Here is a 27,012-nt window from a genome sequence, read left to right as displayed (position 1 = left end):
ATGTATCATTCAATTTCATGTTTTATACTTTATATTTTTAATGTATTATATATACATAAACAACATATAGCTTTGTTTTGAAATCTTGCATAAATAGAATTGAACTGTATGTATCCCTTTGCAACTTTTTCTCTCAACATTGTTTTTCATCTGTCTACACGTAGATCTAATCCATTTACTCACCTAATCTTTAAGCCTCTTTCCTCCATTGCCTTTTTCACTTGTCCTGTGAAAAAATATCCTACCCATTAAAGTCCAAGTTTAAAGCATGTCTTCCATGAAAACTTTCCTGATTTTTTTTCTCCAACAGGAGAGTCCCCACTTCTGAATTCTCCTGTCATTTTATCCATACTTGTCTGGTAGTAGTTGTATATTTTTGTATTTTTGCTTATTTGTGCCCTTGGCATGCCACTTCTACTACACTGTGAGCTCCTTGACAGCAGAGAAGTGTCTTTTATCTTTGTATTTTTCCTGGGGCTTGCCACAGTAACTCATACATGGTAGGCATTTAGTAACTGTTAGTGACTAAATGGTTAATGAATAAAAAAATAAAGACAATCCTTCGCGTAGGTGAATTGTTAGTTTAATTAGGAGCGTGAGAGTGGGCCCCCATGAAAAATCGAGCTTATAAAAGAAAGATTCAGCACTGAAAATTACATAAAATGCACATAATTGGGTGAGAGTAGTCAAGACTAACTTCCTGCAGGAGATGAGAGCAAACATTCCCTGAGAAATGAAATGGGAATTGATCGGTGATATCATCCAATGAGGAAACTCCTGGGAATTGATCCTGATGGCATCTGTGAGGCACTGTGCTCCTGTGGCCAGCCTCATTTCACTAGCTATCAAATTCTGCTGTTGTCATCAAGGTCTTGACACCCTCACTGGAGATGGGACACTGGCTGTTGAGAAGAAGCAGCCTCTCTGTTCACTTAATAAACACTGCTGAGAACCAGGAATTCTTTGGCATCTAAAGAAGAAAGTCTGATACCCATTCGTATATATGCTTTTAACACTTCTCTTTTTTTATTGAAACTAGATTGAATCTCAGCAGAATGTTTTGAAGCTTTTAATTCTAGAAGGTATATTCCCAATATAACATCGTTTTGGCCTCATAGAAGTTCTTCCTTCCCCCGCCGAGTAGAAATTAAATATTAAGTGGAACTGTATGAAATTGCAGTTTTTAGGTAAAAGCAGTCAAATATTGGCAGTTGTGTATGGTCAGACCTTATATATCCAGTCTTGATTTTCTCCTGGTCTGCAGAACTTTGTGGACCTTTTTGAAGTGGATAATCCCAAGTCCAGTTTTTCTTTTGTAGTTATGTTAAGCTCAAATTTTTTAACATTTATTTTTTTAAGTTTATTTATTTATTTTGAGAGTTGGGGGAAAGGGACAGAGAGAGAGAAAGAATCCCAAGCAGGCTCTGCACTGAGCCTGACAGGGCTTAATACCACGAACCTCGAGCTCATGACCTGAGCAGCAGTCCAATCGGATGCTTAACTGACTGAGCCACCCAGGCGTCCCTTAAGCTCAACTTTTTAATAAAATGTTTTTCAGCACACATTTAGTATATTTTTCAGCACACATTTAGTATACTTGGGAAGGTTGTGGGTAAATGTGTGAGGGTTGTAGGCCAGAGTACACTGTGAAAAGTAAGTCCGAGATAAAAAAAACTTTTGCTCTCAATAGTTAGGCAGAATTGATTGAGTTGGCTTTAATGAGCATAGTTTCTTTGAATAGCTGACACCCCCTCCCCACCCCGCCCTTCCTGCCACCCCCATGTCTTCTCTCTAATCTTGATAAGGGAGAGCTGGTGGTGGGGAAAACCATGGAAGAGAAAATTACCTGTGGCCCTTGATTGTATTTGGAGACTTAGCAGGGAAGAGGGTATGAGCCCTGGCTCCTAGCACCAGACTCTTACTTTGTAAACTCCAAACAGTTCTTAGGTTAAGGGGGGCAGGGGTGGGGGGGTGGGGGGGGGAGGGAGTGGCGGGGCGGAGCTCAGGAAGTGGGATGGAGAGCAAAGACACAAAGATAGGGGGAGTTAGCGGTATGGAATAGGATTGAGGAACAGGAATGGAAAAATAAGGATAGGTTAAAGAGGGTCTGTTTCCTCTTATCCTTCAAAACCCTGTTACAAGTCTTTATAAACCTTGTACCTTGACTATATCCCAATTGCCTCCAGGCCACATACCTACTTGGAAAACATCATATATAGAATTCAGCTTTGAAAGTATTGGTTTTGTGTTCAAAAATGGTTCTTTGAGAAGTCAGGGTCATTTTAAATGAGTTGGTCTACTATTGTCCTTTGAATCATTAATAAATGACATTGAAGGAAAAGAAAATCCCTCTGAGCCTTTAGTATGAGTAAGTCTTGGTCTTTATGTGAAGATAGTCTCGTATGAAGAATTGAGGAAGACAGTGGTCTTTCATTCTATCGTGCTGCTAACAAAAATATTTTGGACAGCGAGTTCTCATCTATTTTCAAAACTTACCTGCTCTTATGAATTCCTTTGTATTTGCTTACATCTTCTTTGAATTAAGAGCTCACCTGGCTGAGTGTTAGAGTACTCATTCATTTTCTGAAGTTTTCCGGACATTATTAAGGACACAATTATCTGACATGAAGAATACTTGGTCGTGTTTAGTGACTGGGGATACAGACTTCCCATACTCCTCAGAATCCTGAAAATAGAATTCGAAAGTTAGACTTAATATTTGCTGCATCCTAGTTTCTTTGGTTGCCTAAAATAAATTCCTAGCTGTTTGGCACAAGGTGACCTCTCATTTTAACATTAAATTCCTTCTCTCTCACATCATCTTTGAAGTTTTTTGTAATATGCCAGTTCATTATGGAAATTAAGATGAAAAAAATTGTCTACACAAATTTCTCTTGATGTTAGCTGCCAGGTTGAGACTGAATTCCTTTCTACTGAATACCTGCTGTGTACTGGAATTTGGACAACATGCTCTAAGGAGATGCCAAGGACGTGTTACCCCAGTAAATAAACAGATAGTAGGAGAATCAGCCCCTTGGGAATTCATGTTCTGTGTTAAATGGGAAATAGTTATATATACATAAATAACGTATATAGAAAAAATGTGAAAAACAAATAACAACTGCAAAGTAGTATGTATACCATCATACAGCATTTTAGAACCTAAAGGAAATTTACATATTGTCATCATTTTCTAGGTAGGGAAATGAGGTCCAGAAACTTTGACTTCTCCAAGGTAGTAGTTACCATTAACAACAAACATTTTATTGAGTATTTGCCCAATGAGAAGTTAGGCCTCGGTATAGAAAGAGTTCAAGTCAATCAAGAAAAATAATTGTTGTGAAGACTGAATATTTGCATAGAAAGATAAATAGTAACACAAAGTCATGGGTGCTAAGTGTCAAGTGAGGAGTACTGTTATACAGAATAATATAGAAGTTTTGTTTGTTTGTTTTGTTTTTTTTTAAGTAAGCTCTTTGCCCAGCCTGGGGCTTGAACTCACAACCCCCAGATCAAGAGTCACATGGTCTACTGACAGAGCTGGCCAGGTACTCCCTGGAATTATATAGAAGTTTAGAGTGAGTAGATAAGGGGAAATTTTACACTTAGGGTAACCTAGACCTTAGAGAAGAGAGAAAACGGTAATTTAGAGGGGAAGGCATTAGAGCAGTGTGTATTTAGAAGGCATTTAAGGCATGGAACAGTGAACTGAGCCCACCTTGTCTTGAGGACAGAGCAAGTAGATGAACGAGATAAATAAAGTTGGAGAGTTAGGTAAATTGGAGAGGGCCTTAAATCTCAGGCAGGGAAATTTGGTTTGTACTTACAGTGAAAAATCCCCAAGCACAGAATTGTACGTGTAAATGAATATTTTAGGAAAATAGATTTCAGTTATGCAGTGTAAAATGGAAGAAGAGAGGCCAGGTAGAGACTGTTATAATAGTCCTGGGGAAAAGGAGTCTCTACAGGGGTGATGGTAATGGAGAGAGGGAAGAGATTCGAGTGATTTTGAAGAAAAAAAATAGACTTTGGTAACTGCTTTTATAGTAAGGGGAGATGATAGTGCATATGTTCTCAGTCTGGGTTATAGCAGTAGAGGAGCTGGGTTTGGTTGGTTTTTGATACATCTACTCTGCAAAGGGATACCTTGGTGGAAGCCTTTGGAGAGGACTGAGTCTGGCCCAGTATTCTCAGTACTGAATATGTAGTTTAAGTGACCGGTTTAAGTTTGCAGACTTCCTAAGTTAGTAGAACTTGGCTCAGAGCCCATTCTTTTGACTGTTGTTCAGTCCTCTTTCTACTATATCCTATTGCTTAAGAAGCGGTGGGTCAAGTGGTTAAAAATGAGGAGATGCCTGGGAAGTGAAATGGGAAGTCAAAGACCACATTATGATGAGGTTTAACCACAAGCCTTTTCAGTTCTGCATAGGTTTTCCTTCTCTTCAGACACTAAATGTGTACACTGTTGGGCTCATAATGCAACAGTGACCCGCATTCCTTAGAGCCATCTTCTGACATTCAATTCTTCGTAGTCAAGGAAAAACATTCCTTCCGATTTTGGATTTAATTGTGTTGTACTCTCTGACCTCCCATTTTGAAGATGAAATGTCTTTTCCTTTGCTTGTAGATAGGATGCTCTGGTTATAGGCTGTAGGTGAGGTAGCCTCAAAGGCCCCATCAGTCTTTTTGGAGTAAAGGGAGGAGGAGAGTTTTGGACCCAAATCTTTTAAGCTTATTTACCCCTGTCAGCAATTAAGAACAATTTACTTACACAGGTCTTATTACCTAAAAAGGTCAGGAAATACTGTGAATCAATAGAGTGTTTTCGCTAATAGGAAGTTTTAGAGAACTGAATAGCCTTCTAAAAAATCCTTTATATTTGGTTTTTAAATACATAGTCTGGTATATTTAAGATGTGACTCAGTCTTGCTTCCTTTCCTTTCCTTTCCCTTCCCTTTTCCTGTTCTGCCAGGCTTTTATCTGCCTGGTAACCGATACCTGAAGACTCACAATAGCATTTTCTGGATCAGCTGACATTTATTATGTACCTACTACAAAGGTCTATTATTTATTTGTTTATTACTATTATTTTTTTAAAGTTTTTATTTACTTATTTTTGAGAGAGAAAGAGAGGGGGAGGGAGGGGAGTGAGTGCACAAGCGGGGTAGAGGCAGAGAGAAATGGTAACAAAAGATCTGAAGCAGGCTCTGTGCACACAGCAGAGAGCCCGATGTGGGGCTCGAACTCACGAACCATGAGATCATGACCTGAACTGAAGGCAGACGCTTAAACGACTGAGCCACCCAGGCGTCCCACAAGGGTCTATTATTTAATTTCATCTGCCAAGATGAAATATTCCTGGATCTTATGACTAGGGCCCTAGTAATAAACATTTTCCAGTGCTTGGCTTCTACAGTTCTTACCCCACATATTTATTTATTTGGGGGGTGGAGGGGCAGCGAGAGGGGGAGAGAGAGAATCCCAAGTAGGCTCTTCATGGCCAGTGTGAAGCCGGATGCGACCCTTACTCACAAACTGAAAGATCATGACCTGAGCTGAAATTGAGTCGGACGCTCAACCAACTGAGCCACCCAGGCACCCCGATTCTTACCTATTTTAGTCTTTGCCATGGCTCATCTGTTATAACGTCTGACCTGGCAGGGAAGTGAAGGGAAGAAAATTTTACTATTTAATAGTGAGACCCTACTGTGAGTTATGCTAAGTACTTTATATATCACCTCACTTAATACTCATAACAGTTCCGTAAGATAGATATTTTATGCCTATTTACAGATTAATTCATCTAAAATACTTATTTTGTTTATATATTTATTATGGTGTTAATAAAATATTTATTAATTCAGCCAAGATATTCAGGTACTGTTTAAGGTGCTGAGGATAGCACAGTGACTATCAGATGAGGTCCCTGCTAAGGCACAGAGAAGTTAAATAACTTGCCCAAGGTGACATAGCACAAAAGTGACAGAGCTAAGCTTTACGTATAGATCTGGTGGATTCCAAAGGGAATGTATGTAACCACTATAACATGCTACCATTTACATATATTGCATGTTCTCTGTGATTACTTAAGTTATAAAGATAGGTGTGACTTATAGTATTTCTTTGTTTAAAAAGATTCTCCACGAATCCAAGAAAGAAATCTATCTTAGTGCCAACAAGCACACCTGCCCAATGATGCTTTTCCTCTCTTCCCCTCCCCCCTTCCTACTCCCTCTCCACCCACTCATACCTGGGTATAAACTGGACAGTGCCACCTGCTTTGGAATTTGGATGTGTTTGTGTTTTGAGGACGGGGAGAGTTTTGTTTGTTTCTTTGGCTTCCTGAATGTTCCTTGCCCACTTGCAAGTGCTTTCTTGTAACATGATGGTGAGTAATATGTTGTTAATGTTGTAATGTGGTCATACCAGTTGGAATATTTTTTTTTCTTTTTCCCCCAGTTCTCTCTGTTGAGTATGTGAGTAGGGACTCTTGGGTCAAACTTTGGCAGTTCATTCAAATAGAGAAGGCTTTCTATATTTGGAGGACTAGAAAGTAGTCTCGAGGTTGGGAAGACTATTAAAATCCAGTGTCTTCTGCCCAGCTGAAATTCAGTTTTGTTAGCATTCTAGGTTTATTCTTTAGCTAGTGTGATCCAAGAGAATACTTGTTTTAGATCATGACCATTATCACCAGGTGCCATATCTAGGCTAGATGGTTTTTGTTCTGGAGTTAGGAGCTTAAAAACGGGCACACAGGTTTTGTGGTAAGCATTACCTAGTAGGTCAGAAGCATTAAAAAATGATTAGGTCTGTGAGAGTGAGAAGCGGTGTTCCAGTTGAGTTCTAGGGATTAATTAGATAGGGTGAAGGGGGCTAGTGTTAGAAGTGGTTTTGGGGACCCAAGTCAATTAAGAGTTGGGATTTACGAATATCTGTGCAGGACACATAAGGTCAGTGAGATGATTTATGTGGATGTGACTAACCTAGTGCTTGGTCCTTGATTGATGCACAGTAAATATTTGTTAAATCTTTAAAGGTACTTGAATGGTGAGTGTTGTCAGTTTGTCTTTCTGCAGCAGCTTTCTCATCAGTAAGTATTCCTTCTTTAGAAAAATATTTATTGATCCTTTAACTGTGAGTAAAACATTGGGAAAGGGATTGGGGTATTGGAGATTTATATCAGATTCTTGCTGAAACTGCGGTCTTAGCATGTACAAATTGAATCAATCAGGCCTAGCATTTAAGGGCATAATTTAAGGGGAAATTTGTGATTTTGCTTTGCTAGAGTCAATCCTATGCTTTCTTGATAGAAATAGCTTCTTGATCCTGTGATAGAGTTGAAACTGCTTGCTTTTCAATTCCAGTTAAACTGGGTTCGATTTTTCCTGTTTGAGATAGTTGCCTATGATGTTTCCTTTTATTCTCCCTATTTTTTTCAGTGAATGAAGTAATACATTTGAAAGTATTTTGTGAACTGCAAAGCTAGCAGTTGCTATCACCACCACCACTACCAATAATAATGCTAAAAATATTAATGGAATAGAACTCATTTTAACAAGGGTTGATTTCCTGGATTAATTTCGAGGAGAAAAACTCAGGACCATGGGATATTTGCTAAATGACTTATGGACTGATTCATACTATTTGTACTTTTTGTGGAAGAGAGAAGGAAAAGCAGAGACCTGTTACTCTGAAAACTTAGCATGGGGCTATGTCATCATGAAGGGTTGCCTATACTACTTAGACATACTCTATTGTGGCAAGAAAGGTAAATAGGATTTGTCATATGTTTGACTTCAGAGGCTTCTCGTACATTCTACTGAAGTATCTATCTACATAGGAAACAATTCATCCTAGTCTGTTGGTAAGATCAACCACATTCCGTTATGGATCCTATACTGATAAAATGTCTCTGCCCAGGACAGTATGGCCTCCCAAAGTGGTAAGATTAAGGAAACAGTACCTTTGACCAAATTATCTGGCTAGTTGTTACCATCAAAAGCCTTTACAGTCAACTTCTGATGATTGTCTTTCTTGGAGAAGAACGTGTGAGGGGCGCCTGGGTGGCGCAGTCGGTTAAGCGTCCGACTTCAGCCAGGTCACGATCTCGCGGTCCGGGAGTTCGAGCCCCGCGTCGGGCTCTGGGCTGATGGCTCAGAGCCTGGAGCCTGTTTCCGATTCTGTGTCTCCCTCTCTCTCTGCCCCTCCCCCGTTCATGCTCTGTCTCTCTCTGTCCCAAAAATAAATAAACGTTGAAAAAAAAAATTAAAAAAAAAAAAAAAGAATGTGTGATTTTAATTCAGAAGAGCAAGTTGTTTAGTAAATTTGAAAGATGCTTACTTTACAAGTTTACATCTTTTTCTGTTTCTGGTGCCTAGAACTCAGTAAATCTTTGAATAAAGGAAGTTAGCTGATACCTATCTTGGGGTTTTCTCTGGAACCAGCCCATCAGATGAATGTCTAGGCTGTTGGCTTATTGGTTTATGCATCCCCTTCACTTAGGAGGCTGCCTGGCACAGAGTGGGTCCTTGCTAAGTGCTTATTGAGTGATTGAGTCAGGAGGTTAAGGTTTTCATTACGGGAGAATTGCACTGACCTGGTGCTGTTGTGCTGATGGTGGCCCTTCCAAAGAGGAGGAAGAAATGTAGCTTTCCTACAGGTCAACATGAATCAAAGTGAATGTGAGGAAAGTGATTGCTCGGATGCTTGCAGGCATTTTACTTTTTCGGACAAGGAGAAGTAATGTGTTAAAAGTTGATGCTTTGTTTCTCTCTTGGTTTTTATTTTATGTTTTATTCTGTTCAAAATTAGTTATTGCTGTGATTTCATAACAGCATAAGAGTACTATGTTATAGCTTCAAACTGTCCATAGAAAAGAAAAAGAAAATCTCTCTCTTCATCAACACTTAATTTTATCCTACCTTGTTCCTACAGAATTTCAGGCCTCAGGGATGTAGTGATAGAAGAATATTTTCAAATCCAGTTTATATCTCTAGTGGTGATGAACAAAACAAAAACGATGATTTGATTTTAGCATGCCTTCCTGATTGTCTAATGTAGATGATTGCCATTAATATGGCTTGCTTAAGTGATTAAATTTCCTAATTATATATCTTTTTCTTTGGTACACATCTGTAGAAGTGAGAGATTTAGCTGGGTGGCAGGAAGAAAGGAAGTTTTCATAGATAAATCCACAAAGGGTCACATGGAAAATCGAAAGTCATCGGTATATGTAAAGTCAGGTAAAGATTACTAGTATAGGAATCAACGGATTTATAGTCCATACACAGCATTAGTTAGCTCTGTGACTTTGGGCAAGTCACTTAATCTCACTCACCTGGTTCTTATACCTTCGTCTGTAATTTGAGGGTTTGGAATGAAGTGATCTCTGATGTCCTGGTTTTAAAGTCATAATTCCAAAGTGCCAAACAAGGAAAGCAAACTGACTTTCTGCACCTCACCACCAGGCTTATTCCACATAAACCCCAAATGTGAAGGGTTAATTATGTGTAAATAGAAGTGTATAGTCTACATTTTTAAATAGACTAGAATTGTCAGATTGTATTATATGTTCATAACTAATTTTATGTGCTTAAATATAAGAGGCTTGGTTGCTTTTTTTTTTTTAATTTTTTTTTTCAACGTTTATTTATTTTTGGGACAGAGAGAGACAGAGCATGAACGGGGGAGGGGCAGAGAGAGAGGGAGACACAGAATCGGAAACAGGCTCCAGGCTCCGAGCCATCAGCCCAGAGCCTGACGTGGGGCTCGAACTCACGGACCGCAAGATCGTGACCTGGCTGAAGTCGGACGCTTAACCGACTGCGCCACCCAGGCGCCCCAAGGCTTGGTTGCTTTTAAAAGAAAAATTATGGGGAGCCTGGGTGGCTCAGTCGGTTAAGCATTCGACTTTGGCTCAGGTCATGATCTCTTGGATCGTGAGATCGAGCCACGTGTCGGGCTCTGTACTGACAGCTGCGAGCCTGTAGCTGCTTTGGATTCTGTGTCCAGAGACAGATTCTCTCTCTCTGTCCCTCTTCCGCTTGAGCTCTGTCTGTGTCTCTCTCTCAAAAATAAAACATTTAAAAAAATTAAAAAAAAAATTATTACTACAAAAGGCACAAAATACACAAATGAAAGAGACCCAAATAATGCTCAGGATATCTTGGGTTGGAGTTTCTGCTTCTTAATGTTTATTTATTTACTTTTGAGAGAGAAAGAAAGAGAGCATAGGTCGGGGAGGGACAGAGAGAGAGAGAGGGAGACACGGAATCCAAAGCAGGCTCCAGACTCTGAGCGGTCAGCTCAGAGCCCGATGCACAGGCCCTGAATTCACAAACTGTGAGATCATGACCTGAGCCGAAGTCGGGTGCTTCACCGATTGAGCCACCCAGGTGCCCCTGGAGTTTCTGCTTCTTAATTCCAACCCAGAAATAGAAATATGTGTGTATTGGTAGAGTTCATGGGGAAGTGGGGAGGATGGTGGTGGCCGGTAGTGTGGATGAACGTGGGTAGTATTTAAAAAAAATTTTTTTTTAATGCTTATTTATTTTTGAAAGAGAAAGAGCACAAGCAGGGGAGGGGCAGAGAGAGAGAGAGGGAGACACAGAATCTGAAGCAGGCTCCAGGCTCTAGGCTCTGAGCTGTCAGCATAGGGACACGGGACTCCAATCCCATGACCTGAGCCAAAAGGGGATGATTAACCAGCTGAGCCACCCAGGTGTCTCGGATAGTATTTTTAATAGCAGAATATTAAAGAATTCTTTAGTCTGTGGAGTTTACATGGCTAGACTGATTTGATTTTGCCATAATCCCCTGGAGAACTGATATGAATCCTGTATTCAAATTCAGAATACCTAGGTCCAAGCTCCTTGCTATCTGGGTGTCATTTAAGCTTTGTAAGCTTCTCTGTGTGTATGTATTTTCCATTAGAGAAGAGGGGATTAAAAATCTCAAAGAGTATTTAATTTTTAAATTTGTATTAAATGAGGCCATATTTGTGAAAGTGCTTTAAAAACAAATCACAGCAAGCTATATTCAGCCATAATATGTTTGTTCATATAGACCTTGATTATATGTGTCTGTGGGGTGAATGATGACATTTGGAACCAGTAAATAATTCACAAGCCTGTTTTAGATATAGATTAGTTCTCAGTCATCCATACACATGGACTAGCATGAATAATTTAGAACTACAAATATTTGTTGGTCATCTACTATGAGCCAAGAAATTTTTTAGGCCTGATTAGAATGTTTGTTTTCAAAGTTTATCATTTTGAGAGAGACAGTGCATGAGCATGCATGGGGGAGGGGCAGAGAAAGAGGGAGGGAGAGAATCCCAAGCAGGCTCTGCTCTGCAGGGAGCTCGCTGTGGGGCTCTATCCCATGACCGCAAGATCATGACCCGAGCAAGATTGTGACCCGAGCTGACATCCAGAGTTGGAAGCTTAACTGATTGAGCCACCCAGGTGCCCCTAGAATTTTTTAAAGCGTAAAAGAAAGGTGCCAACCTCAATGATCTTAATTCTATCTAGAATGTATGTTGTTTTCCATCCTGATGATCTCTTACACATACCAATTTGAGAAACTTCCCTAACCCATCCAGGTAAACCAGTTGTTCTTATACCTCTTCCTACCCCACTGGGCACAAATAACATGTTTAGGTTTCTTCCAGCAGCCTGGAGTGCCCTGAAGGTAGGGCTGTAGCTTCACTTGTATCTCCAGAAGCCCTAGGGTGGTGCCTGGTACATGGCAGACCCAGCTTGGTAACTTTTGATTGAATGACTGACCGATAGTCAAATTGAGAGATAAGATGTATCAGGAAGTAATGTTACAGGGCAGTATTTGATAACAGCAAGTGCCAGTGAATGTTGCACATACTGGGCCTACAGGAATTCAATGAGGTCTAGGTATGGCTGGGACAGGTAGAGAACTTTAAACATAATGATAGTAATAAAAAGTATCTTCCTTTGAATGGAGTTATATAATTTTGTAAAAGATAAATTTCTTTTTTAATTGTTTGGGGCTTTTAAAAACTTAGTAGTTGTGTGCTGAAGGAAGTTAATTTATTAGAAGTTTACAAAATGAGTAAATTTCCTGTGGATAACTAATTATAGATACTCAGTAATTAAAATTTTTTTTCCTTCTGCTATTTCTCTCCTTGAATAGATGTTCTGTAATTGATGGCAAAATGACCAATAATTAGTAATCAAGAAGGGGAGAGAAGATTGTCAGCTACTAAATGTTTGTGGGTTGATCCTAGAGAAAGAATGTGTTTTATTATGATGCCAGCCTCTGTTGATTTGTAGTATTTATTTTTTCTCTCATGTCAAAAGTTTAGTAATCAGAATCTTTAAGGGCTTAAGTAGAACTTTTATTTTTTACAGACTATTCTTTTAAAAGTTGAATTTAATGAGACTCAAACCTTGAACTATCGTTGACCCTAGCTGAAAGGGAGAAGAAAAAATTCGTTGTGTGTGGTAAATAGAAATACTGGTCTGGATCTAAGAAAATAAACATTATCATGATTTCTGTTTCTATTCAAGTTTCTGTTGTTGTGCCAATTTTATGACTCTCTCTGCCCTTATTTTTCTAAAGGTCACTTCCATTCTACAAGTCTTCCGAATTATTAAATTTCCCAAATAACTGTAATCCAAAGAGCCTTTTATCAGTAGCACTAAAAAGAGAAATGCGAGTTCATAAGGAGTTCTCTGTGAGCTTCTCCCTGATCTCTGTATTAGCATTTGGCTGTTAATAAATTTGTCTCTTAGAGATTCATTTCTGCTATTTGTGGGCCTGATTTAAAAAGCTAGAAACGTGGGGCGCCTGGGTGGCGCAGTCGGTTAAGCGTCCGACTTCAGCCAGGTCACGATCTCACGGTCCGTTAGTCCGAGCCCCTCGTCGGGCTCTGGGCTGATGGCTCGGAGCCTGGAGCCTGTTTCCGATTCTGTGTCTCCCTCTCTCTCTGCCCCTCCCCCGTTCATGCTCTGTCTCTCTCTGTCCCAAAAATAAATAAACGTTGAAAAAAAAAATAAAATAAAAAGCTAGAAACTTTTTTTTTTTTTTAAGTAGGCTTCATGCCCAGCACAGAGCCCAGTGTGGGGCTTGAACTCACAACCCTGAGGTCAAGACCTGAGCTGAGATCAAGACATGGGCACTTAACTGACTGAGCCACCGAGGTGCCCCCAAAATCTAGAAACTTTTTAAAAAATAGTTAAATCTTGTTCTTATTCTGCATGTACCACTGATAGTGATAAAGCCACAGGACCAATTCTTGAGTCCTTACTGGGCTGTATCCATACAATAGCATATGGTAAACCAATACATTGTTTGGGAATGGTACATTATATGATAGAGTTTTTTTGGGTTGAGTTTTTTCTCTTAAGTTTGATTTAGGGAGAGAAAGTGGATTTTCCTTGGGTATACACTATAGTGGTGGTAGAAAACAATCTAGAATTGTGCAGGGTGAGTAGGAGGAGATGTAAACACTTGTTTTTGTCCCCCCAAAATAGACAACATGCATGAAATTAAGAGAATATTCTAATATCTTTGAATCTGGAATGAATAGAGTAGTAAGGGGGAAAGGTGGGGAGGAAGGACTGGTAGATTAAAGACATTAGGGTTTCAGTAAATATGTGTGAATTTGCTCTTCCTGGAAATTTGGGAATAAATGAGCTATTCAGCTGTGTCTATATGTCCAGGAGAGTACAGATAGTTTTCTTTTGCCGTTATTTTTGAGGGACCGTCTGGTAGAAGGTACAACCAAAGGAGGCCCTTTGTGAGTTTTCTTTGAGGCTCAAGGAGTTGAAAGACACTGGAATGGGAATGATAGACTGGGTCCTGTGTGCGTGTGTTGACTGTGCCTTGGAAATGGCTGGGAGACCGGAAGGTTTGTTAAGGAGGAGTGGTGAGAGCTTTTGGAGGAAAGATACCACGGGCTGTATTGGGTAGCAGTGGAGTGAGGCAGAGTATGTGGGGGGAGTTAGGCAGAAGGAAGGCAGCTGACCTTTTTTGAGGACTTACTGTGTGTGTTAGGCACTGCCCTAACGTATCTTCGGTTATTTAATCCTACCAAGAGGTCTGAAATGCAGATATTTTCTCTGTTTTATACATAAAGAAATGGAGACACAAAATGGTTGTATTACTTACCCATGATAACATAGCCCTTAGTAGTAGACTGGGATTTGAACCTAGATCTGCCTGAATCCAGAACCATTTCTCTCTCTCAGTGTGGTGTTGAAAAGAGTTGAAATAGGGCAGGTGGACGGCACGTGTTTTTTCAGTCCTCCGCGCTGGATGGGGTGTGCTGTAGTGCCAGGTCAGGTCTTGGGGGTCATATAGGCTGGGTTCATGAAAATCCTGGTCCTGCCGCTTCTTACCTGTGTAATCTTGAGTGGATTCCCTAACCTTTGTGAGCTTTGGCAACTTCATCCATGAGGTAGGGTTAATGATACAAACAAACCCCTTCGTGTTGCTTGGATGTTAAAGTGAAATAATGTCTGAAGCTTTAATGCATGTTACTTCCTGTTACTTCTTTTTTTCCTTTTAGAGCCATCTTATCATCTCTGGGTTGTAACATAGGTCTACACAGGTCTCTTTCGTATGGAATTTGGTCATGTTCTCTTTTTTCTAAGAAGGTTATATTTTGTTTCTTTCACTTGGAACGATCCATATTAATTAAAAACAATCTGCCAACAGTCTTTCCTTTTTCCCTCCCACCTAATCAAGAATTGTGTGAAATTTCTAAGGCTTTTTGTCCCTCCTCTTTCTCCCTGTCTGGATTCCTTGGGACTGACATCATAGACATGGAGGAGTCTCTGACCTTTGAAAATTCTTGACAGCCTTAAGTGTTGTGGTTTTCCAGTGAGTTTTGGGAGGAGTTGGAGGGGACTCAGACACAGCTGTAGTGCATCACTGGAACCGGGAGAAGGTATAATGTGAGAACGTGGACGCTTTGGGGGAACGTGGCAGAGAGAAAATGTAGGGTCAGTAGTTTCTCAGACATTTTAACATAGCTCTGTTATCTCTAATCAGTATTTAATTTTGGGTCATTTTTCTCTGTTACTAAGTAGTTGGGCCCTCAGACCATGCAGACCGAATGTAATATTAGTCTGAGTTAAACAGTGTTTAAGGAAGAGAAATTTGTTGCAAATAAGATCATATAACAAGCACATGTCTTTACAATGACGACTGTTTTAGATTTACCTGTTTACAACACTGATTATCTGATTATCATCCATTCTAGTGTGTGTGTGTGTGTGTGTGTGTGTGTGTGTGTGTGTTTGTGTGTGTGTGGTGGAAACAAATGTGTAAATAAATACAAGTACTCTGGTGTGATAAATAATATAATAGTGGTAGAGTACCAGGTGGAGCAGCAAGGAGGGAGTGGGCAACTTAAGTTGGGAAGCCAGAGAATGTTTTGAAAATAAGGTAGTACTGAGTTAGTCTTATAGAAGAGATAAGAATTCACCTGCTAGGCCATAAGTCATTCCAGGCAGAGGGGACAACATAGGCAAAGGAACTGAAATGTGAGCACATGGTGTACTTGGGGAACTACCAGCACAGAAAGGGGAATGGTGGCAGGTAAATAAGGCAGGAGGGTCAGGGAGAGCCAGATTGTGAAGGAATCTTAAGTTTTAGTCATTGAAGAAGTTAGAGCAGTGAGATATAATACATATTCACATTTTAGATTGACCAGCCTCCATAAGCAAGCAATGCCTGGAGAGAGGAGGAGGGAGAAATTAGGAAGCTGTTTCCTGGAGTGCAGGTTATGAAAATCTGAGAGAGAATGAGAGTTGTAGCTTATGGAAAGTGTGGGATGGATCAGAGAAATTTTAAAGGGAAAATGAGTAGCACTTCATAATGGACTATTTGTGAGTGAGGATAAAGTAAGAGAGAAGTCCAGGGTGGCTTCCAGGTTTTTGTGATTGGATGATGGGGGGAGGGGCGATGGTACCATTTACTAGAATAGGCGTACTGGAAGAGGAGTACTTTGGAAGGGGGAAGGACAGAGATGAGAGAATGAGATTTTTTTTTTTATTTAAAAAAAATTTTTTTTAATCTTTATTTTTGAGAGAGAGAGAGAGAGAGACAGAGTATGAGCAGGGGAGGAGCAGAGAGGGAGACACAGAATCCAAAGCAGGCTCCGGGCTCTGAGCTGCCAGCACTGAGCCCGACGCAGGGCTCAAACTCAGGAACCGTGAGATCATGACCTGAGCCAAAGTCGTACGCTCAACCGACTGAGCCACACAGGCGGCCCCTGAGATCATGTTTTTATGTGCTGTGTTTGAAGGGCATGTAGGAGGTGAGGTGGAGAGTTTGGGGCTGTGAATACGTTTAAGGTCATCAGCATCGAGTGCTGAGGGGCATGCATGATATTTCTGGTGGAGGTGATATAAAATGAGATGAAGGCCAGAGGTAGAGCCTTGGGTGCACTCACCCTTGGTGCAAGCACAGGAAGAGGAGTTCGCGAAGGTGACCAGGACACAGAGCCAGAGAGGCAGGAAGAGTGACCAGCGTCAAGTGCTACAAAGAGACAACACTTCAGATAAGCAGTAAGGGTGATTGTGATGACCTTACTGTAAGTCAGTGCCACTCACTCTCCTTCAGTAGAAGCACATTTTGGCAGGATGAGCACTGCACCTAAGGTGAGGAAGTGGCATCAGTGGATGTCGTTGCTCTTAAGGAGTTTTGCAGGATGGAGGAGAAGAGCAACCGGCAGGTGGGGACAGGGGAGGAAACACGAAGGAATCCCTCTCGCCTTGTTTCATAATTTTTTTCTGTGAAGTCAGAGGCAAGATCACATGTCAGGAGTAAGGGAGGTGATGAGGATTGGGTAGGAGAATGGTGGAGGTGTGGGTCAGTAGCCAAGAAGATGGGTTGACTTGTACCAAAGTCAAGCGGAGACAGCAGTGTTTCATTGAAAGTAATGAGACTGGATACCATTAATTTGTAGTTGGGTTGCCCTGCGTGGTTATGTGATCTCGTCTTGCTCAGGAACCTCAGATAGCAGAGAAGTTGAATGGGAGAGCCATCCATACATATCGGGCCAGTGAACTAGACGGACAGCAGAACTAGGCTTTTACAGGAAAATAAGTGATTGGTCTTTGGGTTCATATTCAATTAGGCAAGAAGGGACAAAGTAGCATCTATCCATTTTTCTTCATCGCCACTGCTGTCATCCTAGTCCAGCTCACCATCACGTCTTTGCAATAATTTCCCAACCAGTTTCCTTAAATCCGTGTGTTCCTTCCACATTCTTCTTCTCACTACAACCAGGGAGATCTTTTGATATTTCAGATCTGATCATGCCCAGTCCCTACTTCCAACCCTTCAATGGCTTCTCGTTACTTTTAGGATAAAATCTCAATCTTTAACAGGGTCCACTAGGCCTCTTCTGATTCTCATTTTGTACCATTCTCACCTCTGTGTTTCTTCCTACCACAGAACGTTGAGCCAGGTTTCCTCTGCTTGGGGTATTCTTTCTTTCCCAGCTTGTCTCCAATTTCTACTCATTCTTTGGTCCTTAGATGTAATAGCACTTCCTTGGGAAAGCTTTTTCTGACTCCCTGTAAGAGATAATACCCATTTCCTGGGCATTTCTTTATTATAATCTTCTATGAAATTTTGTGGGGTTTTTTTTTCCCCTCCAGACTAGAATCTTTGTGAGGATAAAGATTGTATCTACCTAGTTCATTGTTGTGTCTCTAATCCTGACCATAGCGTACCTAACACATAGTAGGCATTCCATGATTTTTGTTGAATTAGTGAATAAGGTGAATAAGGAATTGGATGTCTTAGTCTGAGGTGAGGATATCTTGAATTAAGAGAGCAGGTTTAGTAGTGGAGAGGGAAGGCTGGAAGCAAGATGAGGTTGTAGCCAAAGTAAGGTGTTGGAAGTTGAAAGTACAGAGGTGCAGTAATTTTAGGAGATGGCAGGGTCCAGGACTGGGGCGTTGGAGTGGAGATGGAGGTCTTTGCATTTGATGAGATTATGAAACTCTCTGGCACAAACGTTGGATGGATTGTGCAGGTGGGTGTCAAAATTGCTGAGGAAAACGGTAGGATTTAAAGTGAGAGCAATATAAGGCAGGAGTCTAGGTCTTTAATAAATATGAGCGAGAGGCTCAGCCCTTTCTTAGAATTCAGTGGATAAGAATCAGGGTCGTTTGGGGTTCAGTAATGCCACAGTGCCTTGGGAGGCAGTGTGGTGCAGTAGAGAGAGCGTGTGTCCAAAATATCTGGGTTCAGACTTTGGGCAACCACCTGACTTTTTAAGCCTTATATTTGTTTATTTGTAAACAACCCATTTTTCTGTGAAGAAATGCTTTCTCTAATCCTTTTCTATGAAAATGCCATCATTCTTGGGAATAGATTTTATTGTTCCAGAGAAGAGAACAAAGGCCATTATGTGAAAGTTACAGAGGGAGGTGGGCTGGTGATTTAGTTTAGAAAAGCGTTTTCTCACAATTAGAGTTGTCCAACAATAAGATGGACATGTGGCAAAGGAATGAGTTCTCCATCAAAGCTTGTATCGATGTGGAGGCGGGCTGATTTCTCTGTCAGAGATGTGATAGAAGGGTTCCTGCATGGGGGCAGACACTGGATTACGTAATCACTAGTCTTGTCCACTTGGAGGATTGGCGGGTTTTGACCCCAGTTGAGATTTGTCTATACATGATTCAATCAACAGATGTTTGAGTGCCTCCTCTGCTTTGCGTGAAAGTTTGGAAGCCAGTGTTTTCTTTTTTTCGTTCCTGTGTGCTGAGACAGAGCCCAGGACTGTGTGTCTTAGTCTGTGTTGTGGATATTTCCCATTTGGAATTTGAGAAGCGCAAGCCCGGTGTTGCTGGTGATGTAACAAAAGCTACTGTCCTCACCTGGTGGGTGGGGTTAGGGTGGAGTCTGTGGCCGCACCTGGAGGCATCAAGTACAACAATGTGCTGCCAAGAAGTTTGGTTTAGTGATTTGAATTTTTTAGCAAGTAATTCTAGATAACCGTTGGATCTCTACATTACTTTCCAAAACTAATTTTTGAAAAGAATGACCTACTATGTTGGCAAATGAGATCTGTAATGCCATGGCATGGCATTGATGGTTTTCACTGGTTTCTTAGTCACAGGAGCCTGTGTCTGGCTGGGTGGGAAATTGCCTACACATGTGTGGCTTAATCAACTCTTGTCTCTTATTGCTGACTGCCGATTGTGTGTTTATTGTACATCTCCCACATTCTTTCAGAAAGTTATTTAGAGTGGCTTTCCTAAGTTCCTTTGCATATTTTTTTTTTAAGAGAGAAAATTGAAATTCATTTTGCTGCTCTGCTCTTGGTTTAGCATTAGTCATGCTTTTAAGTTATTTGGGCTGCACCCATCTCCTGTGACCTTTGAGACAAGGACTAAAATGGTCTTGGAGAAGAAATTCTTCTCTGTATCAAGGGAGGGGGAAGCCACTCATTCATTTATGAATTCTGAAGGGATTTAACTCTTAAGTATAAATTGTAAGAAACTAATTATAACTTAACAGTTTGAATTTGAGGTATGTTGGGCCAAAAGTTCCTTATGCATTGGCAGCCTTTTCTCACAATTGTGATACTGAAGTGGAAGGAAATTAGACATTGATAATATGTAGACCGAAAGAGAATGTCAGGATCATGTCAGGCTGTAGTGAACTGAAGTTCATTTTTTTTAACCCTGGAAAGGATCTTAGAGGTCATCAAATGCAAGTCTAGGATATACAAGAGGCAACTGAAACCCTGTAAGTAATTTGACCAAAGCCACCCAGCTAACATACACAGGTGTAGGTCAAAATCATACGATCCGAGGGTGGTGGAAGTAGTAACAGAAAGGAGAGTTTCTGAAACTTGGGAAGATGGATTAGGACCATCTAGAAATAGAGGGATTATATGAAGCATGAAGGACCCTGGAATTTTTTATCTGCTAACTTAAGCCGAAAATTGATTGGTTTGGTGGTGGCTGGTGTGGAGGTTCACTGAGTCATTTAATCATTTACTCATTTACTCATCAGGCATTTGACTGCCTACAATATTGTAGGTGCTGTGCTAAGTGTTGGGGCTACAAATATGAATAAAACACGCCCCTGCACTCATGGATCTCTTGTACTACTGGAATCGTACAAGAGAGAATACTTTGTATTTTGCCCTCTCTCTCAAAAAATTCGGTGTCACCAAATTAGTGACCTACTGGCTTTATGACCCACAAATCATCGATGTTTATTTGCCTTAATATTTCTAAGGAATGCAGAAAATCAGGATCTGATCATACCACTGAACAAGCTGTGTCCTGGGGTAAGGGGCGTTTGAAGAAAAAGTATCTGAGTCACCCTTAGACTTCAGGTTGTTTAGGAGAAGATGTTTCTGAAGAGAGTCACCCGAGTCACGTTTTACCTTTGAGAATTCTACTTTTGGCTTTCCCCAAAAAAGCAAGGGATTGGTGCGTGTGGTAGGACAGGTGTGTTACGGTTACTGTAGGAACAAGCTGTCTTCTCCAGAGAACTAAACCTGTCTACTGTGGCCAAATTTGGTTAGAGATTGTTCTTCACTTTGTTATTGCTTCCGCAGCTGGGACTGCCAACTTCAGAGGAATGTGGATTGGTGCCAGGCTATCAGGTCAGGGACATAATTTCTGCCAAAGTCAAGTCTGAAAGAGGAGATCTTTTTCAGGTGAACTTATTTGGTTCATTTGTCCTGGGTGGAGAAAGGCATGTTTCCTGGGTTCATGAAGTCAATGGACAAAAATGAACTCTGTGTACCTTTGGGATCTCTACTCTGCTTTGTGTAATAGCTTATTGTTTCATTTTGAGTAGTTTTAGCTGTCAGTTTGCTCCTTCCGTGTCCACAGCCAGGCTCAGAACACTAGTCAGCTCTAAAGTTATTCAGTGTATAGTATTCATTCAGCAAATATTTACTGAGGGCCTGTATGCCAGGCACCGTGCCAAGTAATACATGATGAGGATACATTAGTGAACAAGACACACAAGCACTCAGCTTTTAAGAAACTTAAATATTAGAGGAGGAGACTAGACAGCAATGAATTAAAATAATTTCAGGGTATAGCAAATGCCAGGAAGGAAATAAACAAGGTGGGGAGTTCTTCAGGGTGGGTAGTCTGCTGTTTCCTTCTATTAGTTTGGGTAAGCAAACTGATGGAGGGAAATGGAATACTCTAGAAAGACAGAAGAAAAGCATTGAGAGTGACATTAAGTTTTGTGATTAATTTAGTAGTTAAGAAATTAATGGGGAATTAGGAAAGTAAATGTTGCTCTTCATAATAAATTCAACTGAAATGAATGAGGCAGGATAGTTTCCCCATTTGGTTAGGAAGCTGCGGAAATTGGGCTGTGATCATCCTGTCTCAGTGTAATTTGAGCCTTATGTGTTTATTTCCTCCTCAGGTGGAGGGCTGAGTTTTGATCTATGTCCACCCTATCTCAGCTGCCTGAAAGTACTTAATGATCACATGACCCTGGACATGGATGCTGTCCTGTCGGATTTTGTCCGTTCCACAGGCGCAGAGCCTGGGCTGGCCCGAGATCTCCTGGAAGGTAAGGAGTCATGAGGGGAGAATGAGAAGAAAGTAAAAGACTATAGTGGGGGCGCCTGGGTGGTTCAGTCAGTTAAGCATCCAACTTTGGCTCAGGTCATGATCTCGAGGTTTGTGAGTTCGAGCCCTGAGTCTCTGTGCTGACAGCTCGGAGCCTGGAGCCTGCCCTCCCCTGCTCACACACTCTCTCACTCTCTTTCAAAAGTAAACATAAAAAAATAAAACATAAATGAATAAAAGGCTATTGTTAGGATGACTTGGAACAGTTTAAAGTGATCCAAAAGGTACTTTGTGTATGGCAGGCCTTACATTTAAGTTGCTTCTGATGACTTTGTGTATGACTCACCATAATTTTAAAATGCAAAATCCCCTTTTTACCTTGAATTTTGGGGGTGGCTTTCTCCACTGTCAATTTGTGCAATGGTAATGCAAGTGAAATTTTATATTAGTCCACTAAGAGCATAATTCTAGATCTGTAAGGTTTCCTCTTTATAAAAATGACTTTTGGGTTTTTGTATTTGGAATCATCCGTGGTTTTGTTTCTTTTCTTCCCTAATTTGTACAGATGGTTCTTTGTAGAGTGAATTAAGTTAATGTTTTCATTTTGTTGCCTTCGTTTACTTATATCTGTATATACCCATAAATGTGAACATTCTAGACTTTAAGATCCTCAAGGCTTGGAATCATGTCAGTAGGATCCTTTGCTTAGAGTCATAATTAACAGATGTTTTTTGACGATGGAAGTATATAATGATACAAATGGGTAAGCCTGTGGAGGAAGGGGCAGGTTAGGTTGTTAGCCTTAGCAAGGTGTGACAATTTGACATTTGCTTCTACCTGTTAATTAGGAGATGGAAGGTCTGGGTTTAAACTCCAGTATGCTAATTCAGGATGACTCTGCCCTTGACTGGCATTTTCAGTTTTATCTCCTGCCACCTTCTTATGTTTCAGCCTGGCCCCACTTGTCACCTTTCCCTGGTCACATTGTTTTTGAAGTCTGTAGTGTCTCTTCCTCCTTTGTTCTCCCCAAATTCTCCTCATCCTCCAGGATTCAGCTCAAAGGCTTCCTCTTCCTTTTGTAACATGTGTTGAATGCCGTACGCATTCAATATGTGTGAGGTACTTGAGATAAGATTATTTTATTCTTAAAGTCACTCTGCATTGTAGGTTTTATTATCCCACTTTACAGTTTTAAAAACTGAGGTTCAGAGAAGTTAAGGAGGATCTGAACTCAGACAATCTGGTTTCAGATGCTGGCTCTTCACAATTATGTTACAATTAATATTGATGTAATCCCCCCCCCCCCCCCGCTGCACTTTCGCTTACTCGCGTGTGCACACACACGCGCGCACACACACACTTCTGTGTTATGAAGGAAAAGTTGAGGGGGTAGTATGGAAGTATAAGAGAGAAACCTAATTTAGATGTAGGATACAGAAAGGCCTTTCTGAGAAAGTGACATTTGAGCTGAACCCGGAAGAGCGCGTGAAGGTAGCAAGACAAAGGGATGGACGAGAGAGTGTCGATACAGAAGCTTACGCAAGGACCCCAAGGTGAAAGAGAGTTTGGCACGAGGTAGGAGGAGTGGAGCAAGAGTGGTAGGAAATGAGTAGAGAGGCAGGAAGCAGAATACGGGGGCCTTTGTAGACTGTAGTAAGAAGTTTCCATTTCATTCTGTGTTCAGTGGGAAGCTGGTGAAGCGTTGTAGTCAGGGGAGTGACATGATTGGATTTGAGCTTTGGGTGAAGGCTATAGAATGGATCGGAAGATGGCCAGAGAAGTGGTCGACCCAGTTAAGTCTGTTGCCACAGTTGAGGTGGGAGATGATAGTGGTGCTGTGGTGGCAGTAGAGAGAGAAGTGGATGGATTTAAGATAGGATTTCGAAGGGAAATCAAAGGGCCTGATCCTCATTTTTCCCCCTGCCTTTGTCTTTCTCTCTTGCTTTTTCTTTAAAAGCTAGCTTTGGTTGTAGTGTAAAGAACAGATTTGAGAGGGGAGATATTAGCAGAAGAGAGACTAGCTGAGCCCCTCCCAAAGACCAGGGGATGATCATGAGACGTGCATGGGACAGTGACAATAGAGATGGGCAAGAAAGAACAGATTTTGAGAGATGTGTCATGAGCGCAAACATTGACTAGGTAGTGAGGGAAGAGGAGTCGGGTTTGAGTAGTGAGGAGCTGAAGACGAGGCCAGTTTCTGGCCTGGAGGGCTTGTGATGCCATTACGGATTTGGGGAATATAGAAGGAGACGAAGCAAGTCTTAGGAAGGAGGATGATGAAGGGGGGTGCCTTTGGTTGGTGGCTCAGTCAGTTGAGCATCTCACTTTGGCTCAGGTCACGATCTCGCAGTTGATGAGTTCGAGCCCTGCCTCGGGCTCTGGGCTGACAGCTCAGAGCCTGGAGCTTGCTTAGGATTCTGTATCTCCTTCTCTCTCTGCCCCTCCCCTGCTCATGCTCTGTCTCAAAAATAAATAAATGCTTAAAAAATAAATTGAAAAAAAAAAAAAAGGAGGAGGATGGACATTCAGTTTTGGACAAGCTGATTGTTAGGAGGATCTGATTTTAAGGAGTCTACCACAGAGTTGGAAATGCAGAGTCAGTGTTCAGTACAGTGTTCTGTATTTCCAACTGTGTGGTAAACCTTCATTCGTTCGTTTGTTGAGTCAGGAAAAAAGTCCTCATTCTTCAACAAATATATATTGAATACCTACTATGTTCCAGGTTCTAGGTGCTTGAATAAAACAAAACTGGTCTTATATTATAGCAGGAAACACAGTCAATAAATAATAAACATGATAAACAAGTCATTGGAAAGTATGTTATAAGGTGTGAAGTGCTATGGAAAATGATAAGGGAAATGGTGAGATAGGTTGTGATTTTTACTTGGGTAGTCAAGGCAGGCCTAATTAAGAATGTGACATTTGAACAAATACCAGAAGGAGATGAGGAGTTGTCTGTGTAGAAAAAATTGAGGAAAGAGCCTTCTAGGCAGTGGGGATAGTTGGTGGAAAGTCTAAAGGTGGGAGCAGTCTTAGCTGTTTGTAGGAACGGCACAGAGGCCAGTATGACTGACGCAGTGTGAGCAAAGGGAGTTGGAAGAAATAGTGAATGTAATGGTTCAGAAGTAAATTCATTAGGCATTAATGATTCATGCAGCTTAACTGGAGAATTATAATATCAAGACATCACAGCAATAGCAATAAATACATATATAAAGCTTTCTGTGTACCAGGGCTTTTAATTCATTTATCTTCATAACAGCCCTGCATGGAATCATCTCCATTTTCATAGTCAGGGAAATTGAAGCACAGAGAAAAACCTGGAAAAGTAGGCCAGGTCATAGAGGCGCCTGCGTGGCTCAGTCGGCTGAGCGTCCGACTTCGGCTCAGGTCATGATCTCAATGGTTTGTGGGTTCGAGCCCCACGTTGGGCTCTGTGCTGACAGCTCAGAGCCTGGAGCCTGCTTCGGATTCTTTGTCTCCTTCTCTCTCTGCCCTTCCCCCGCTCACACTGTGTCTCACTCTGTCTCCCAAAAATAAATAAATGTAAAAAAAAAAAGAAAAAAAAAAGTAGGCCAGGTCATAGAAAGCCTTGAATGTCCGACACAGGAGTCTAGAATTTATTCTGTAGGCAGTGGCAAGAAATTCGCAATTTTGATTGTGGAACTGAAATGATCAGAATTGTGCTTTAGGACGCCTGGGTGGCTCAGTCGTTAAGCATCTGACTTTGGCTCAGGTCATGATCTCATGGTTCATGAGTTCAAATCCCACATTGGATGAGCTCGTGCCCCACATCGGGTGAGCTCGAGCCCCGCTTCAGGTGAACATGAACCCACTTTGGGTAAAAAAAAACCCACGAGCCCCCACTTCAGGTGTGCCCTGGTTCATTCTCTCTCTCTCTCTCTCTCTCTCTCTCTCTCTCTCTCTCTCTCTCTCACTCTCTCCCCCCCCTCCCCCCACACACCCACCCTTTGCTCACTTGTGCCCTCTCTCTCAACAACAACAAAAGAACTGTTTTAAAAAGATTAATCTCATGGGATACTTTAGAGTGGATTGATGGGACGCTGGGTGATAGGAATTGAATTAAGTGGGTAGCAGATGGAATAGAAGAGAAAAAAGTGTGAACGATTATGTCTTAATGTGATTTATTGAGTAATACAACTGGAGAAAGCAGCAGAAAAATCTATTATGACAAATCTACCATTTAGGGTCTTTTCTTCAGTAGAGTAGTGATTCTTAAATTTAGGGGCAGTTAACAATTCCTTTTGGTAAGCTGATGACAGCTGTCAGCTCCTTCTATAGAAGAATACACATACACAGTTTCAGATGGTTTAGGACGTCCTAGAGCATGTCTAGGCTAAGAACTCTCTGGATCTCGGAACTAAGAGACCTGGGCTTTCGTTGTACTTGTCCCTGGTGCAAACTAGCTCATTCTTTCTTTAGGCTTCCTCTGTGTTAGCTGTCAAACAAGGTCACTAGGTCTGCGTGGGCCCTTTCAGTCCAGAGACAAAGTGTCAGTGCTCACAGAGCTGACTTAGCAAATAGACAAGTAAATAAATAAATTGTGATACCACACAGTGAAGTGTTAATGAAGAAAATTAAATCAGGGTAAGGATTGGGAGAATGATGGACACGCTCATGAGCACATGCTTGCTAGTTTTGAAGAGGTGGTTTGAGTGATCGTTCTAGGTCTTTCCTCAATCTCCCTATACTCTGAGCACCCAGTTCCCTTTTTGCTTTGTCTCCTGCCAGGAAAGAATTGGGACGTGAGTGCCGCCCTCAGTGATTTTGAACAGCTACGTCAAGTTCGTGCTGGGAACCTGCCGCCACCCTTTAGTGAAGGGAGTGGTGGCTCCAGGACCCCTGAAAAAGGGTTTTCTGATAGAGAGTCTGCCCGCCCTCCCCGGCCCACCCTACAGCGGCAGGATGACATCGTTCAAGGTACTGGGGTAACTGAGGGGGTGTTTCTGTAGATGGAGTAGAAAGGAAGAGAGGGGACTGCTGAATGGAGTCATCCTTTGGAAATGACCCTATTCCTCCCCTGCCAAACTGAGGTGGCCTCAGTGTGTCTTGGTGCATTATGGGGATTACCCTGTATGAAGGTACCGCACTGTCTCACTGCATCTTGAATATTACTCTGTAGTAAGGCCCTTTGCAGATACTGGGAGAGAATTAGAGGAAGGAGAACAATCTAGTTGTTGTGATAAGGTACATAAAGGTAAAATTCAAAGGATTATGGCCATTTACCTCTTTGGTTAATATTTGTCAGTGTCTATCAAAATTTAAAAATGCATGTGTACTCTGACTCAATTTGATTTCTAGAAATTTATCATATATGTGTATGTGCATGTGGGCGTATATATATATCCTTTAAATAAATATATACATGCATACATAAATAGACACATACACATATGTAGCATAAAGCTTGGAAATGAAAGCTTGAAAAAAAAAA

At 41.2% G+C, this 27,012-nt stretch overlaps 1 protein-coding gene across 4 annotated transcripts in view; it reads left to right on the top strand.

Moving 5' to 3' along the window:
• OTUD7B (OTU deubiquitinase 7B) overlaps positions 1 to 27,012 on the top strand; it is a 55,873-nt gene that overhangs the window by 9,835 nt on the left and 19,026 nt on the right. For 2 of the 4 annotated variants that reach the window (XM_011285114.3, XR_006583014.1), the window contains 2 exons: positions 21,409 to 21,558; positions 26,310 to 26,498. In XM_011285114.3, the coding sequence (XP_011283416.2) occupies positions 21,474 to 21,558; positions 26,310 to 26,498 (274 nt within the window). In that variant the 5' untranslated portion in view covers positions 21,409 to 21,473. Of the gene's footprint in view, positions 1 to 18,373; positions 19,753 to 20,575; positions 20,678 to 21,408; positions 21,559 to 26,309; positions 26,499 to 27,012 lie in introns of those variants that run through there. The other 2 variants (XM_045033449.1, XM_023259104.2) reach the window with 2 other exon arrangements.

This window comes from Felis catus, chromosome C1, assembly GCF_018350175.1.
Source record: "Felis catus isolate Fca126 chromosome C1, F.catus_Fca126_mat1.0, whole genome shotgun sequence".
NCBI classification, from domain to species: Eukaryota; Metazoa; Chordata; class Mammalia; order Carnivora; family Felidae; genus Felis; species Felis catus.
The sequence above is the reverse complement of the archived record's forward strand: the minus strand, read 5'-3'. Positions and strand labels throughout refer to the sequence as shown.